The 16,841-nt window shown below is 38.0% G+C and overlaps 2 protein-coding genes across 9 annotated transcripts in view; one reads left to right on the top strand and one right to left on the bottom strand.

Moving 5' to 3' along the window:
- The window catches only part of LOC144971187 (uncharacterized), a 50,638-nt gene that overhangs the window by 25,451 nt on the left and 8,346 nt on the right, over positions 1-16,841 (top strand). The window lies entirely within an intron of this gene.
- LOC144971185 (uncharacterized) lies at positions 1,369-16,464 on the bottom strand. 8 transcript variants are annotated; one of them, XM_078911680.1, is made up of 2 exons: positions 7,456-7,636; positions 1,369-5,351 (listed from the first exon to the last, which is right to left on the bottom strand). In XM_078911680.1, exon 2 carries the CDS (start codon positions 5,076-5,078, stop codon positions 1,929-1,931), a length of 3,150 nt encoding a protein of 1,049 aa, XP_078767806.1. In that variant the 5' UTR covers positions 5,079-5,351; positions 7,456-7,636; the 3' UTR covers positions 1,369-1,928. The 8 variants fall into 8 exon arrangements, with proteins under 8 accessions (XP_078767806.1, XP_078767799.1, XP_078767801.1 ...); XM_078911673.1 differs by lacking the exon at positions 7,456-7,636 and adding an exon at positions 16,059-16,464 and having other exon boundaries at positions 1,388-5,351; XM_078911675.1 differs by lacking the exon at positions 7,456-7,636 and adding an exon at positions 8,045-8,550 and having other exon boundaries at positions 1,388-5,351.

Raw genomic sequence — 16,841 nt, 5'->3', positions numbered from 1 at the left:
AAATTTGCCGCCGCAAATTAAAAAGATAATGTTTTGAACTGATACTGTCAGTTAATAAATCTGATTTTAATACTATTCAATATCTCCCCCCCCCCCCCCCCCCCCCCCCAATATAACATGTTGATTCATCAACTCTTTCGGTAATATTGGAAGGATTAAATGTTCAACATAACAATTCGTTCTAAAAACCACAACAGATGGACTATATACATCATATAAGGTGGACATGATAATTTTCATTTTATTGCACAACTTGAAATGCTAAGTTGTAACATGTGAGAACACAGAGTGGTTCAACAAGGCAAGTAATGGGAAAGAAATAATAACAATTTGACCATTAATGACCAGAAGTGTTCATAGTCCATAATTCATTGGCCAGTCCAATTTATTTTTATTATTTTTTAAAATTAGCTTCTTTTTTTTTTTTAATATACCTCTCTTCCACCCCCCCCCCCCACCCCCACCCCTCCGCATGATGCATCTCTGAACGGGGACTTAATGATCTACTGAACATACATTTATGTTAATAAAAATCACTAGCTTTGTCCTTATAAGGAAGTTGGATGCCAAAAATAATCGTAGGGAAGGTTTGAAACAGAAAAAGAGGACGTTAACCAAAACAAAAATTAGTCTAAAATGGGACTTAACACCAAATTCATCCGGTTACTGTTTAATTGTTTAATCTTTTTGCGTATACCCCCCACCCTTATTCGATATTGAATATTGTAAAGTACCGTCAATTAGGTTTTCTTCTCCAAGTGACTCCCAATTGCTCAAATTGTTTGTTCAGGTGGGGGTTTTTATCAATTGTGGATTTGGAGCACTTTTGGTCATTAAAGGACGTACGGCACAGTGAATAAATATTACAAAACATCGAATAAATATTACAATACATCGTCACTTTATGAATAAGACAACCATTGGGTTAAAACAAATAGGTGAAATGCGTTCAGACACTCGAGTTTGGAAATAGCTCTTTACTTTTGAAATAAAGGCAACATGTGTGGGGGCGAGTTCGATGACAAGGTGCTGATTATAAACAGTTCACCCTTCTGTGTACGTTTGGCGGACTCAGTGTAAAATGCAAGTGCTGCTTAAAGTTCGAAAACAAAAAGCTAATAAATAACACTGTAGAAATAGTAAGCTTTAGTGCAATAAAAAGTGAAGATTAATATTTAGATGTTTCAGGTATCCCCTCTTTAAACTGTTTCGGTATATGATGAATTTTTACATCTCCTAACAATATGTCCACACGTTATAGAAAGGGGAAACTTGAAATGTACTATCATAATTTGACTTTGTCTATTTAATTGATGCTTGCATACAACTTCATAGTTGTAAATTTAATTTTCTTAATCTCTCTCTCTCTCTCTCTCTCTCTCTTCTTTTTTTTTTTTTTTTTTTGCCAATGGGCTATGGGAAATATAAATTAACACTTTTTAGGCCTATAACTGTTATTGACCATTGATAAAAAAATATTTCCTTACAAGGTATAGTAGCAGTAACGTTATCAACCAGTATTGTGAACAGTATCATTTCACACATGTGTGTAGTAAAGGTTTTCCACTACTACTCCCCTCTTTAGTGAAATAGAAAATCATGAACATATACAAAACATTCTCCAGTGATTCAGAAGGGGGTATTGAATATGTGATCCATTGCTTCAATCTGATATTTTGTTCGGTGTGAACAAGGTGCTGAAAATTGAATTTCGCTCAGATTATGAAATAAGAGTTTAAATCATTTTTAATATTCATTATTCAGCATATGAATCACTCTGACATAAAACCTGATGGAAACCGTGGGTCACATATCCTGAGGTGTGAGAAGTTAGTATCATTTTATTATGCAGACATATTTGCAATGCGCAATTACAATATATTCAAAATGAAAGTTAATGGGTGTTGGAACATAAATGTTGGCAAACACTACACCATAGTATCTCTCTCAGTCTTTTCCTCATCATCGTCGTCCTCTTCCTCCACATCACCATCATATAAATGGACGGTTGTATAGTCTTTGTAATCATCACAATGAAATAAAGGGGGAGGTCCCTGCCACACTTTCACAGGCGAGGCTTCATGTTCCATATAGCTTCCATCCCACTCTGGTGACTGTGCCGTAGCCAATTCTATAGAGGGCAAAGAAACTCCAGTCATTGTTTTGCACATTTCCACTTTGACTGATGCTTGTTCTTCTGGCAAGTCGTTTATCTGATGGGCTGAGTCTTCTTCACACTCAGTGTTGGTCTGTTTTGGCCTGAGGATTTTGGTATAAAGGGTGTGTGTGGATTCATCTCCTTTTCCATAGGTCCACACTTCTTTGGCATCCAGTTGAACATTGTCTGGCAGGCGTAACACTGTATTCATTTCAATATTTATGTCATCGCCTGTTTCATAGTCATTATCATCGACCATGCTGTTTCTTTTCCTGCTTTTGCTCACCCTGAGAACTTCCTCATGATCTGTTACTCTATCTCCAACACTGAAATATACATCATTCTCTCCCACCATTTCATATTGATCTCCTGTCTCATTACTTTTTATCTGATGAGAAGAAACATCGATGAGCTCCTGTGATCCAACACTCAACATTGGACTGCTTGTTGCAGTGTTGTATTCAGAATCCACATCTGCTATAGAGAATGGAGAATCAATACGCACATCTTCTTGGCTGAGCAGGTCTAAATCATACATGAGGCTCTCTGTTCGCATACATTCTGTCTCTACAATAGACCTGCAGTTGTCCAGATTCATTGTATCTAACAATTTCATCATGTGTTGATGCTGCAGTTTGTATGTCTCTCTTAACCTATCCAATTGCAGTGACCCGTAGTCTCTGATACGACCAATCTGGTTTGTTGCCATTTCCCTGATCTGCTGGACCTGACTGCTTGAATATTCTCTTAGTTTAAGAAGTCTGTTGTTGTAGTTATCTCTCACCTTTTCTACTTGGTGGGAACAACCTCTTTTAACCCTCTCCACCTGCATAGTGTAGTTCTTATGTAAGCGGTCACGCTGAACATGATATCTGTTTCTTACTCTTGTGAGCTGGCCTGTATAGTTTTCATATATACGAGTGATTTGAGTAGACTTATAACTATTTAGATTTTCAAGCATTTGCCTGATGTGTTCTCTTCTCCTCTTGTTGATTAGACGACGTGCAAGCCAGCTTATGACCACATATATCACATTGAGGGTAAAAAAGCCCAGAGCACAAAGGATCCCAACTAAGCAAGCGATGATTTTTATTTCTCCAGAAATATTATATGAAAATTGTACTATAATAGTTCCAGAAACATTAGCATAGGCGTTTTTTACAACACAGCTGTATGATCCTGCATCTGTTCTGAGAACATAATCAATAAAAAGAGAACCATCTGATAAAACCAAAATTCTTTCTTTGTAGGAATCCAAATCTGAATTGTAAGACGAGCTTTGGTGCCAAAAATGATCTTTGTGGAACAGAGCCCGAGGTTGAACATCGTTAAAACTTAATAGATGCTGGCTTGCATTTGGATGGAAGTGGTGGTAGTAATATTTGTTTCCTCTGGGTGTGGTCCAGATGAGTATGTCTTCACCTGATGTGAAGATCTGTCTGCATTGCAAGGTCAGCGTGGATCCTATTGCCACTGATAGCGTTCTTTGTAGTCCGGGGATAGACAAGTTGCTGCAAGGAAAATATGCATCAGCTGTTGGAAGTGTTTGATTATCTTTTATGCCGACACATTCAAGGGATGGGGGATTGATTAAGAACGAATTGTTTTTGAGTGAGTGCTCCACCAACCAAGCATTTGTACAATCACAAGAAAATGGGATGTCATTTAAGTAAACGCTGTGCAACTGAAGGTTATGTCGAAAAGTCAAAGAGGACAACTTTTGGATATTATTCCCTGAAAGATCTAGAATTTGTAAGGACTGAAGACCCGATAAAATATCATGATGAAGGAAACTGAGTTGGTAATTATGGCTGAGATTAAGATATTGGAGATGTGCTAATCCTTCAAAAACATTGTGACTTAGATGGGAAAGGTGAGGCATGTTGTCCAGCCACAACATTCTCAGGGATGTATTTTGAAAGACTGGGTAGTCGATATTTGAAATATTACTTTGGGAAAGAGACAGGGATCGCAGCTGTGGCAATCCCATGAAGGCAGATTGGCTTATGACGATGATGGGGTTATGCGTCAAGTTGAGGCTGGTTAACATTGGAAAAGGTGAGAATGCTCCAGCTGGTAGGCTGAGCAAGCGGTTTTGTGAGAGATCTAAGTGGATAATGTTCGATATAAATGGCAAGTCACCAGGTTGTTGTAGCTCAATGTTGGCAATTCTATTGTTGTATAGATATAAGTACTTTAATGATGGTAAATGATGGAATACAATAGGTGTAAATGCATCAATGATATTGTTGCTGAGATCAAGAGTGACCAGATTAGTATATGGATGAAAAAATGATCCATTTAACGTTTCTATCACGTTGTTGCTCAGGTTAAGCTTTATTACATTAGGCGCAGATTTCCAACCAAGCAGGCCTAAATCTGAAGTGGATGAAATTTTGTTGAAAGTCAGGTCCAGATTCATATTTGGTAAATGATCACCCATGGTAATCCTTCCGTGGCCTTTATATTCCAAATTATCATAAAACATTCTCTGTGTCGAGTTGCTTAACGGGTGTGATAGTGAATGTTCTTGTAGGTTGTCTGCGATGTTGGTCGAACCATTGTTACTCGCATCGTAATGTAGCGGAGAAATGCTTTTTGTGTCATTAGCATGAATTAATCCATCCTTTGACAAATGGGCTATGAAGCCTTGCAAACTCCCATTTGAACAATCAATTACGAAGACGGGTTCCATGCCGAAGGCTGTTGTTACAGTTGTTGCGTTGGAGCAAAAGCATTGCTCTGGGCACAAAGGAGATGACGTATCTGCCAGGTATGGTTGACATGTTAACATGATGACGATTATCAGAGGCGATAGCGCCAAATGGTGCTCTTTGACTGTGGTACGATTATGCACTTTCGCTTTCGGGTGGTATACCGACCCTCGAAGAAATGGCAGACACAAGCCATTTTGTCCCATTTCTTGTCACCTCCTGAAGCAAGACGAGGTTATAAGTATAGTGACCCTTTTGCGAGCAGTGTCTGTAGAATTTTGTTTCAGAGTGTGCTGTCGTCATTCGGCGGACCCAGTCTGACTCTGAATGACGCTCATGATGACGAGTAAAGACCTCTCCTGAGGCTTCATCGGCTGAAGCCCTTTTTTTACGATGTCATATATATTATCTGTTGGGGTTTTTTTTTTTTGGTATTTTTTTTTTTTACCCTAGAACATCAGCTTCTTTTTGATGTGTGCCTGGAAAGAGAAAGTAATAAGTTAGTTGTACATGTCTTATATCTTTCTATTCTCTCTATCCTTCTTCTTCCTCCTCCTCCTCCTCCTCCTCCTCCTCCTCCTCCTTCTTCTTCTTCTTCTTCTTCTTCTTCTTCTTCTTCTTCTTCTTCTTCTTCTTCTTCTTCTTCTTCTTCTTCTTCTTCTTCTTCTTCTTCTTCTTCTTCTTCTTCTTCTTCTTCTTCTTCTTCTTCTTCTTCTTTAAATCAATCGACCAACTCTGTCGGACATAGTATTGCTGTTCTAATGTATAGACTTGACCTTGAATGGTGTAAATTTATGTCTAGCTATTGATCGCCATTTCGGTTATATTAGCATTTCGGTTATATTAGCCGATAAATGTACACGATACGGAGCAGTGTTGGTATAATTACAAATACGTCAGTTATTTAGAATTTTGAGCATATGTGATATCAAATTTAAAAACAAAAGCAGCACAGTAGCACCTAGGTACAAGCTGGGCTGCGCGCAAACAAACCATCGATTTGGAATTTACCAGAAACTGAAGATTGATAGAAGAAATGATAATTGGATGAAAACTCAATGCATGTTTGTTACTCTAAAATTAAATTACCATAAACTTTTGACGATTTGTTTTTGGACATTTCTAGTTTTCTGAAACAATTTGTTTGCGGTGTTTGCGGATGCAAACATTTTCGCTTTTATGGATAAATGAAATCGAAACACACACACTCACTCACTCAAAACACAATTCGAAATGACGTCATTCGTTTATTTGATGTAACATATCGAATGAGCTTAAGGTAATAAAGAAAAAAGTAATGAACAAAAATGAATACAACAGCTTCCGAAAATAATAAAATACAAAACACGGAACGTTTCGGGCTCAAAACACATCATTAGCCAATATCCCACACACCATAAAAATAACAAAACATAAATACAGTACTTATAACCCAGACAGACGGCAGAGAAATATTTGGCACAGCATCCAGCAGCTTAGTGTCTTAAGGAAAAAAGTGTATAATTTTCACTAAAATCACGACAGACCTGTGTACTGTGTACCATTGGTGCGGTAATATGATTTGTCGATGCTCATAAGTGAATAGTCAATATGTACTGCGTCTTCATTGTGTAGCTTCATAATGCGGCAATGATAATATGGAATAATTTAGTAGTTGCCGAATTCAGAGGCAAAGCAAGCGTTGGTAGCGGCATGATGTTGTGTAAGTGAGGTCAAGGGGAAGGGGCGGAGGGGCGTATTTATCGATTTTTGATGAGGAACATTCTGCAACGTCAGCTTCCTTCGAAATCGACTCGCTAGTTGGTCAGTTACACACACACACTCTCTCTCTCTCTCTCTCTCTCTCTCTCTCTCTCTCTCTCTCTCTCTCTCTCTCTCTCTCTCTCTCTCTCTCTCTCTCTCTCTCTCTCTCTCTCTCTCCACAAACATACAATCTTCGCATAGAGATTCAACGCTCTCCCATTCGTTATAATTACAAAGGAAAATATTATCATTAGTGTGATTAATAGGAATACAGCAACGTCATTAAAATATTCTTTGTTGGCACAAAATTATGAAAATAATATATATGCATTTTAATTATCATCAGCACTAGTAGCCGATCAGTAAAACGCAATCCTTTATCCCATTTTCTTTCAAATGAAATGGGACTATAATAATTGCTTGGTACCCTTGAATACTAGACCCAGTTACCCAATCAATCACTCAATTCAGGACGAACCAAGAAAATTCCGATGCGGCGCGGGAGTGGATGGGAACTGATTTTATTTTCTTCCCCCCCCCCCCCCCCCCCCCCCTTTTTAGTCAACTTTGCCATCCTCTGAATAAAGACAATTTGGCCAGAAATACCTTAACTTCAAATTCCGATCGATGATTTTCTGGCTGAATTGTTTTTAAAAAATGGTTTGCCAATAGCGCGACAAAACTGCTCTATCAATTAAAAGCAAGTGGACCTCTCAGCCAGGCCACAGAAGTGATATGATATAATCGATTAAGATGCACACCTTGTCCAGTAAGAATACATTGGATATTAATAAATTATATCACTATAATTGCTTTTATCATAGTATCCACCTTGCATACATTCTTTTGTCCAGCTAATTAAAAAAACAGAGCGTGTTGCTTTGCGAGTTAGGTTTCCATCTTAATTAAGACACTCATGCAACAGTGCAACTGATAGTGAATTATTGACCTGGATGGCAAGTAGCTAGTAATGTTATGTTATCTAACACACTGCTGAGGCAGAATCTATAGAGATACAGACTGTTATTATCTAGGCTATCGCATTCACGTGGATAGAAGACCGCAGTTTTACCCTATGAACGAAAGCAGCAGAACGTAACACACTTTCTGGCCCCCTACTAAACGCCAAACTACTTGACAATCACACACTTTGGATGAAGATGATGTTAGTCAATGCCCTCTATAACACTGGTATATGTTAGACATAATTGGTGTATATTACGTATATGTTTACAGTAACACGGTCTACTCCTGCATAATGATAATCGTCGGAAGAATTCCTTTGTTCGAAAGCCGTTGTTGTTGATTTAAATTGTTTGGTTTTATCATCAATCAGATTATTCCACTTGTTCTATTTATAGCTCGGCTGAAACAATAGTTTAATTTTTTTTCTCTCTCCAAACATGACAGTGATAGTTGGTAAACTTACGTAGCTAGAAAAAACATCCTGTCAGGTGAAAGGCAAACGGCCGTCTGACTCTGTCAGACCAGACCAAAACACAAACACACACACACACACACACACAATAATATTAGCCTACTATTACACTACTGTAATAAACATAGTCTTATTCACTCCCCTCTTTTATATTCATGATGTGGCAGCTATTATGACGGATGAAATGTTTATTATCCTGATCGCAGTGCGGATGCTTCTTTTATCATTGCATACGCGGATTCAGAAAGATAAAATCGTTTACCAAAAGAAGAGAGAAATTGTATCAAAATGCGTCGTTTCAAATCACATTTTCATATTTGTAGGCTCATACATAAGCTGATGATTTTCAAGTCTCGCTAATACTAATAATCTATAAAGCCTTATTATTTAGTTTGATTATTTGTTCGTTTGCTTTTCAATGATGGTTGATCTGTACGCAAGTCACTTTCTTTTCACTAAGGTAAAACCTCTTTCATGTGCATCTCCTTTATTGCCATGGGGCAATCCCATTAATCAATTATCTGGCCAAATGCAGCCAAACTAATGGCATGAGCGAATTGATGGTTGGACGGCTATCCTAACAGCTGTCATAACGGCTGTGACCTGTGACTCAATTCGAAACGATAATATTTCAAACCGCCTCGCGGTACATAAAATATTTTATTAGTAATAAAGTATAGCACTCATTTAAACTGCACAGCCTTTGACGAACTAAATACGATAACAATACCAATAAAATAACTGGGGTATTAGCTATACTTAAAGCCAGAACCATGTCATGTTTCAATTCATGATTGAAATAGTGTGCATACATTTCTCACAATTTTAAATATGCGCTGTTGTGATGTTTCCTTCAGAGCCATTCGGCCCATGTAGCGAGAGTTTATCGCCGTTTCTGTTGCGTGAAACGGACAATAGCAATTGCTTGCTTCCCTTTTGACCGGACGCCAGACTATCACACACTACTTTCCGCCAGATCTATCAGACCCAGCTACCCAATTACTGGTGTGTGGACAGGGGGGGGGGGGGGGGCGGAAAAATCTCGACTGCATCCGATCGATCTCTGTCCCTTTACATGTGAAGCGAGTGCTCTACCAACTGAGTTATCGGGACCCCCATTGTGATGTTTAATTTCATTCAAATAATCCCGATGGCCCTGGGTTTTTAGGTGAATTGAAGTGTTAAAGGTTGGATTGTAATCATCGCTTTGCCTATAAAATCTAACAGCATGCAAGGGTTGATACGTTCTTAATAAATATCATTCATTCATTCATTCATTCATTCGGTTTTCGCTCACTTCTTCGTGTCAATTTGACTTAAACAAAAGTACAATAAAACAAATTCCCTTTATTTAGAGCCCTATGAGGACATTTTTCTTTAGGATCTATTTCGATGGAATACTTGAATAACCCAGGCGTTAACCACAGTGCAGCGCCGCAAAGTGAGCTAAGGCTGGGTGACTTGCTCACACACAAAGCGGCGGGTAGTCAGTACCTTTGGGTACGAAGCAAAGACAATACCACTGAGCTACCAGCCTTGTATGGCATATTGCTGTTAACTCAATCCTGAACATAATATATATTTTTAAATACCACGTATGTCTTGCACTCCAACCAACTCTTGTCATATTATTTTCCAATTAATATTTTAAATGTTCAGCATGTTTATTTAATATTTCCCTCCCCACTTTTGATCGAAAAGTTGGAAATGTTGAAGCATCACAATATTAGGTTATGTCCAGAAATATATTGCCTCCTAATATTTCCTTTCTGAAATCATGTTTCATAATAATAATAATAATAATAATAATAATAATAATAATAATAATAATAATAATAATAATAATTAATAATAATAATAATAATAATAATAATAATAAATGATAATAATAATAATAATAATAATAATAATAATAATAATAATAATAATAATAATAATAATATAATAATAATAATAATAATAATAATAATAATAATAATAATAATAATAATAATAATAGAATTGTGTCTTATACATCAACTGTCATACAGAGTCACTCCATCCAGCTGGTGTCATATTAATTATTTTCTCATCAATATTTTAAAAGTGAACAACTACACTCCTGGAGTGGATCTGTTCATGTCAAATGAAAAACAAACTAAAAACAAAAACAAACCTGTACTGCCAAACTCTGGGAGAAAAAACAAAAAACGAACAAAACGTATTTTAGATTTTGTCCAGAAAGCTCGTCCTTCAAATTAGATATCGATCTATTAAAACGACCGTAATATTATCAAATACTCTCAATCCTGGGACTTCAAACGTCCCGGGTTTGGGAGTTTATTGCCAAGACGAGGGTCCTATTTTAATCGATCGAAATTTGAAGGACGAGTTTTCTGGCCAACATTTTAAATTCTATTTTTTTAAAAAGAGTACGGCTGTGTTGTGCCCTGCTTAACTGAGACCAAACGCTTTTTGATTTATTTATTTTAATTTTGCCAATAAACTTATTCAAACATTGATAGATTATGATGGCCCGTTTTGTTAAAAATCCACAAACTCGTGAGCTTTGCTATATATATCAAAGTTTTCAGGCCAAAATAAAAAAAAAGTGTTTTTAGTACGACGTAAGCAGCATATGAATGCCATGCTACCCTCGGAATACATACTTAATTAACAATTTAATTATTTTGTAGCCATGAACTTGGCACGAGGCCACTGAGACTTGACACAATAAAGTAGTTCAGCTGTTTGTTTTAGTTATGTAGGGTAAAGTCCGATCTGTCACACTTATCAAGCTGTGACCTTCTATCTAGTTTCATCTTGAAATATAAAAATAAATGTGACAAACAAGAATGACGAAGTGTCTGTCATCAAATCAATATACATTTGTCTGCTGTTTATTTTAAAGGTAGAGAATACGTACATTTTCAGATTTTCTTGTCCATTGGCTTTAATCTTTAAAAATACATACTACAAACACACACACAAAAAGAAAGAAAACAACAACAACCAAAACAAGACAAACCCCCCACCCCCGCCACACGCACTTATATCATAAAAAGAAGGAAAGAAAGAAACATCGGTAAAGAGAGAAAGAAGAAAAAAACTCCCATAAGTTTGGTTCGTGTTATCGATTTCAGATCTCAGCATTTCTCTCATAAAATTCCACATCCCTTCATCTCTCTTTCCCCGCTCTTCCAAAAATACACTACAGGATCTGATCAGACTCCTTTGCTTGCTTGGTGTGTTTTCGATAGTATTGCTTCTGTCGGCACTAGTCGGATTTATTGATGTTTTCAGTCAACGGATGTTGCTGATTTTGGGATTCGTTCTGTCTCTGCCTCGTGTCGGAAAGATATGGATTTTGTTGGAAACAATTTCCTATGCTGTTGCAACATACATGGCGTGACACAACTTCTGTACCTGTTGTTTACCGTGTTTTGGTACGTATTCGAGATGCTCATCGTGGTCATGTAGAGCAGCACAATCTAGAGACATGGCTGGCGAATCGAGAGATCAGTTGATTAGACATTCGATGTCAAACACACACACACACACACACACACACACACACACAGAGAGAGAGAGAGAGAGAGAGAGAGAGAGAGAGAGAGAGAGAGAGAGAGAGAGAGAGAGAGAGTCAGTCAGTTAGTCCCTTTCCCCCCGTATACTGAGTGCTAGGGAACATATCAGTCAATCGTTCATGACTGGTATAATATGGAAGAATATATTCAGAAACATGGATTGTATAAATAGTGTGAACAAGCAGTCACAAAATCGAGACAATCAGGTCCCAAACTTCTGCAGATCAGAACTCCTCTTTTACATCCAATTATAAAAGAAAAAGAATAAAAGGAAACGACTATTTTGGGCAATATTGTCCAAAACAGTTAGTTATACCTAACGGCTTGACCTTAGGCCAGGGCTACTTGCATTGTGATAATTTTTAATCTTGCCATTCTTAATCTTTTCATATAAATAGTAATGTAGGTTTGAAGCACATTGCATTTGCATTTTTTTTATCAAGCCCATCATAGATATGTGCTTTGTTGTTTTAACAAGTGACCCTATTATTGTTGGTCCTATTGGTGACTGGATCGGAAAACTGAGCTGACCAAAGCCGCTCTCCCATTGGTTGTTAGAACTTTTGGGCAACATCGCCCAAAGATTCACTTCGTAAAGAATGAAAGGAGAGGAGGCAGTGGATGGGTTCAGGTTGGCATGAAGGCTGAAGATGAACCAATTGAAAATCTGTACGCATGTAATATATTTCTAAAAAGAAAATTCATCCTAGTTGGCTACATGATCGAATTACGTAGTTTGATCTGAAGCCTACTGGTTACGCAACACTTATTGATTAGTCTTTTCCTTGGAAAGTTGTAAGTTCGAATCCTGATGACTCGTGCTTTTTTTAAAAGGGCTGTAGCCCTCGCATTCAATTGGAGACTTCCGTTTAAATAAATAACCTTCCCTGTAAAGGGTGTCAAAAATAAAACAATCTTCAAAGCGTTTTAAAACTATTTAACCAAAAGCACACTAGGTGAAGGTTAGTCTCTCTCTCTCTCTCTCTCTCTCTCTCTCTCTCTCTCTCTCCCTCCCTCCCTCCCTCCCTCCCTCCCCCCTCTCTCCCTCCCTCCCTCCTCCCTCCCTCCCCCCCCCTCTCTCTCTCCCTCCCTCCCTTCCCCCCCTCTCTCTCTCTCTCTCGTTCGCTTGCATGCACCCGGTTATCTTGAACCATGCAAATTGCGTAATTTTGACGTTTATAAAATCTTCAGACTCGGATGCTTCCAACGTTGTCTTTTGAAATAGCCTGATGTCTGTGTGTATAGTTTTAATTCCCGATTCTCCCTCCATTTCCACTTCAAACATGACACCATCTAGTGGGCTGAAGATCGATAATTTCTAATTCCTTCCTGGTGTTGGTGATGTTGGTTGTGGTAGGCATGTCGTTGTAGAAGGTGGTGAGCCTGGTAGTCTGTTTGTCTGTGTATGTACGCTCGCGCGTGTGCGGTGTTTCACTGATGGTTGTAATCGTTATAATATTTGGGAAATATATATATATACGTTTTGTTTGATCTATTTCCCCGTGTCTCTTCCCCCCCCCCCTCTCTCTCTCTCTCTCTCTCTCTCTCTCTCTCTCTCTCTCTCTCTCTCTCTCTCTCTCTCTCACCCGTCCGTCCATCTATCTATCTATCTATCTGTCTGTCTATCTGTCTACAAAATTACATTTTTAATCTTTTAAGAAGCAAAAATTTACAAGATATTAAAAATTATTTACTTATCCAGCACTATTTGTTAACTAACTCTGTCTTAAATCCATATAACCCCCATTCATTCATCCTTTATTCAGACTATTGTGATTATATGATATCCATTATGGTTGTACAACCAGCTGCCGTGTTTAAAATATAGGAATTTCAATCTACCTATAGTTGTATCCGTGCACCAGTTTGGACGTTCTATTGATTTGGCTTTAGTACATCTTTCCCGGGAATAAATAGTAAACAACACACTGCGTTGACACTTGGCAAAATGCCATGTAGGTTGGTTAGCCTATTTATGTGCGCAACTTTAGCGTTACTCGGAAGATAAAATTATTAGATTTAATTCTTATCGTCAAGTAGATGTCTAGTTTGAGTATCATCTCGCTTATTTATTAATCATTAAATGTAGACGCATAACCATCCTGGTCCCAACTCGTTCTGGTTTATCATGGCGATAAGTTATCCCAATCAGCTGTTGACACCAAACTAAATCATTGCCAGCTTTCTTTGTTATTGGTTGAGTTTGGGTCTGCCGATCTTGCCCTTTCTTTAGTTATATCAAATTATGTAATGGTTTAGAACGACGACCGCATTATCCCATTCATTTTCGCAAGGCTTTATATCCCATCTCATATTATACGCCTCCAAAACATTCGTTTTCGCCTCATTTGTTATAATATTAGTAAATTTGCGTTTGTTTTATGCTGATCGCTCTCATTTTATTTATGATATGCGTGCATTTTATGTGAGATAGGCAATGCGATATGCCGTGGTCACGTACTCGGGCGGAAGTGAATTGTTTAACGATAATATTATGTATGAGAATTTGTTTTTTAGTTCGATTAACCAAAAGTTAAAGAGGCTTCTGTGACGTACGATGACAAATTCAATTTTGAAATTTGATTTAGGTTGAAAACTTTTGGTCAAGTTGATTGCCATCTTAACCGATCTGGTCGAACTTCAAACATATGTTGTCATTTTACGCGGTCCGATAGCTCAGTTGGTAGATAACTCGCTTCACAAGCAAAGGGATCGATCCTGATGGAAGTCGTCTCTCTCTCTCTCTCTCTCTCTCTCTCTCTCTCTCTCTCTCTCTCTCTCTCTCTCTCTCTCTCTCTCTCTCTTTTCTACCCCCCCCCTCCCCTCCCCAACGGACCATCCAACAATCATTCGATAACGTGTACTATTAAATATGACGGAAAGAACTTTGCGAAAAACTAGCGTCCTATCCAAAATATAAGTCTATTGTCTGGAGAAACCGGGTTTAACTCCGGCTCCGTGGTCCTGAAGGACTACATTTTTTGGTCATTGTACACTAGTGTTAAGACCTTTTACAAACTGTAGAAAAAAAAAGTTGATTTAAAGCTTGGGTCTCCCATCAGTGTCATTTTATGACAACCTTTGCAAGCTTCATTCATCCCACCTTGCAATATTATATATGGTGATTTCGTTCGGTAACCGATAATACCATTTAACAACTGACTATTATGCTATATCACGGGTCCAACTGGTGGGAAGTTGTGAGCTGTTGTTGTTTTTTGTTCAGCAGCAGCAGCAGCACTCGAATCTGTCAGCACCAAAGGCACTTCTTCTGCAAAGACTACTATAAATCTGAAAATTTTCATCTAAATACTGTTTTTGTTGATGAACTCAGAAAATAAAACAAATTCTTTGAAGATTTAAGGTTTCGTAATTTATAATTTGGATACCCACAAATTATTTTCAGACGCTCGGCTTTAAATACTTAAAAGTATAATCCTTAACAAAACAAAAGGGTCAACTTCTAATGACACCATAACACGTTTTTATGATGATGATGATGACGACGACGACGACGACGATGATGATGATGATGATGGTGATGGTGATGATGATGGTGGTAGTGATGGTGATGACGAACGTATTGGATGCACACGCGTTCGTTACAGTCAGCTCAGGATTCATTAAACAGTAAGTTGTATTTGGACAAGCCCGATATGAGGTATCATACTGGATCCTTTGTGTACAGTCCACACTTCATTAATAATGCACAATACACAAATATCGCCCAACGATAAGGACGTTGAATGACCTTGCGTTCTTAGCTTCGTCTGAGATAGGTACAATCATTTTTTTAAAAAATCGTTTATTGTGGAAATTTACAGACATCCATTCACATAAAGCTGCTACAAAGCAAATTTTAAGACACTGCCACGCCCCCCCCCCCCCCAAGCAAATACACACACACACACACACACACACACACACACACACACACACACATTTCCCTCCAGGATTTGTATCTTTAAAGTTGGTGAAAATATCTGGGTTATACTCATCTCATGTTTTTTGTTTAAAAACTGGTCTATTCTATGAATGGTTCAGATTAAACATAGTTGAGATTAATGGATAGATAAAACGAGATTTATGATTGTTTAGCTGGCAGAATTGATGAGTATTTTATCCACCAGAGCATACTCAATGTGCTCAATTATATCTCGTGCAGATGAGTTGAAAACTTGTGAAAAAAATTTGACCCACTGATCCGTCCAACAATCTACGCAATGAGGCAAAGTAAATGTCATTAAGTTGAAGAAAATTGGGTCAATCTATGAGCTATTCAATGGCATAATTATATTCATCTACAACAGAAACCGTTTTCCGCTTGAAATCATCCAATTCCTGAAAATTCCTACACGATTCTTATTCTCCATTCCCCACCCCCAAATGAGAACGCAACACAAATAAACAATAATAATGTGAGAGCAACAAGTATTTACCGTTCTTGTGATGGAAAAAATAGGACGTTGAGGAAGCCCAAGGTACACACACCAGCAGTGATTTTAGGCATCCATGTTTGATTAAACAGTATTTAACCCATTGAGGCGAATTTCTATGTTGATAATGGGGCCCATCATCCTACCGACACTGGTGCTATGGATTGTGAAAATGCTTTCTTTGTTGGAATATATTCCAAGTGAAATTGAACAATATAACCAGACTACACTAATTTCATTCCGTTTATAATGCTGCAGTGGATTTCAGTTAGAGTTGTTGTGTGTTACACAGGCCTGCTGCCAGGTTTTTGGGGAGCAGTTTCGAGCGATAAGAGTGAGCATAGATTTGTCTGCCAGCCGCGTGAGTCGCGTAAATCACCACCGCCACCTACGCCGTTATTTTACTACTGCCGTTTGTCTAGCACGTGTTGACCCGAAAATGTGAGTTTGTGTGTGTGTGTGTGTGTGTGTGTGTGTGTGAGTGGGGGGGGGGGGTCACATTGTGTTAATTATGTTGCCTGGCACTCTGAACTTGTTTCTACTTTTATCAAAGGAATAATGCTGATTGATCTATGTTTCATAAAAAAAAGTAAAAATTGCCCCCCCCCACCACACACACACACACACACACACACACACACACACACACACACACACACACACACACACACCAGCACCACAACCACCCACTACCTTCTATTCTCTCAATTCCAGTTTTATTTGTCAGCGATACTATGGAATAAAACATGAAATAACATTTACATCTACAAGTACATGTGTAAAGAG

Source organism: Berghia stephanieae, chromosome 4 (genome assembly GCF_034508935.2).
Source record: "Berghia stephanieae isolate SIO BIC M18660-M18661 chromosome 4, UCSD_Bste_1.3, whole genome shotgun sequence".
Classification (NCBI taxonomy): domain Eukaryota; kingdom Metazoa; phylum Mollusca; class Gastropoda; order Nudibranchia; family Aeolidiidae; genus Berghia; species Berghia stephanieae.
Note: the sequence above shows the minus strand (reverse complement) of the source record. Positions and strands in the feature narration are given on the sequence as shown.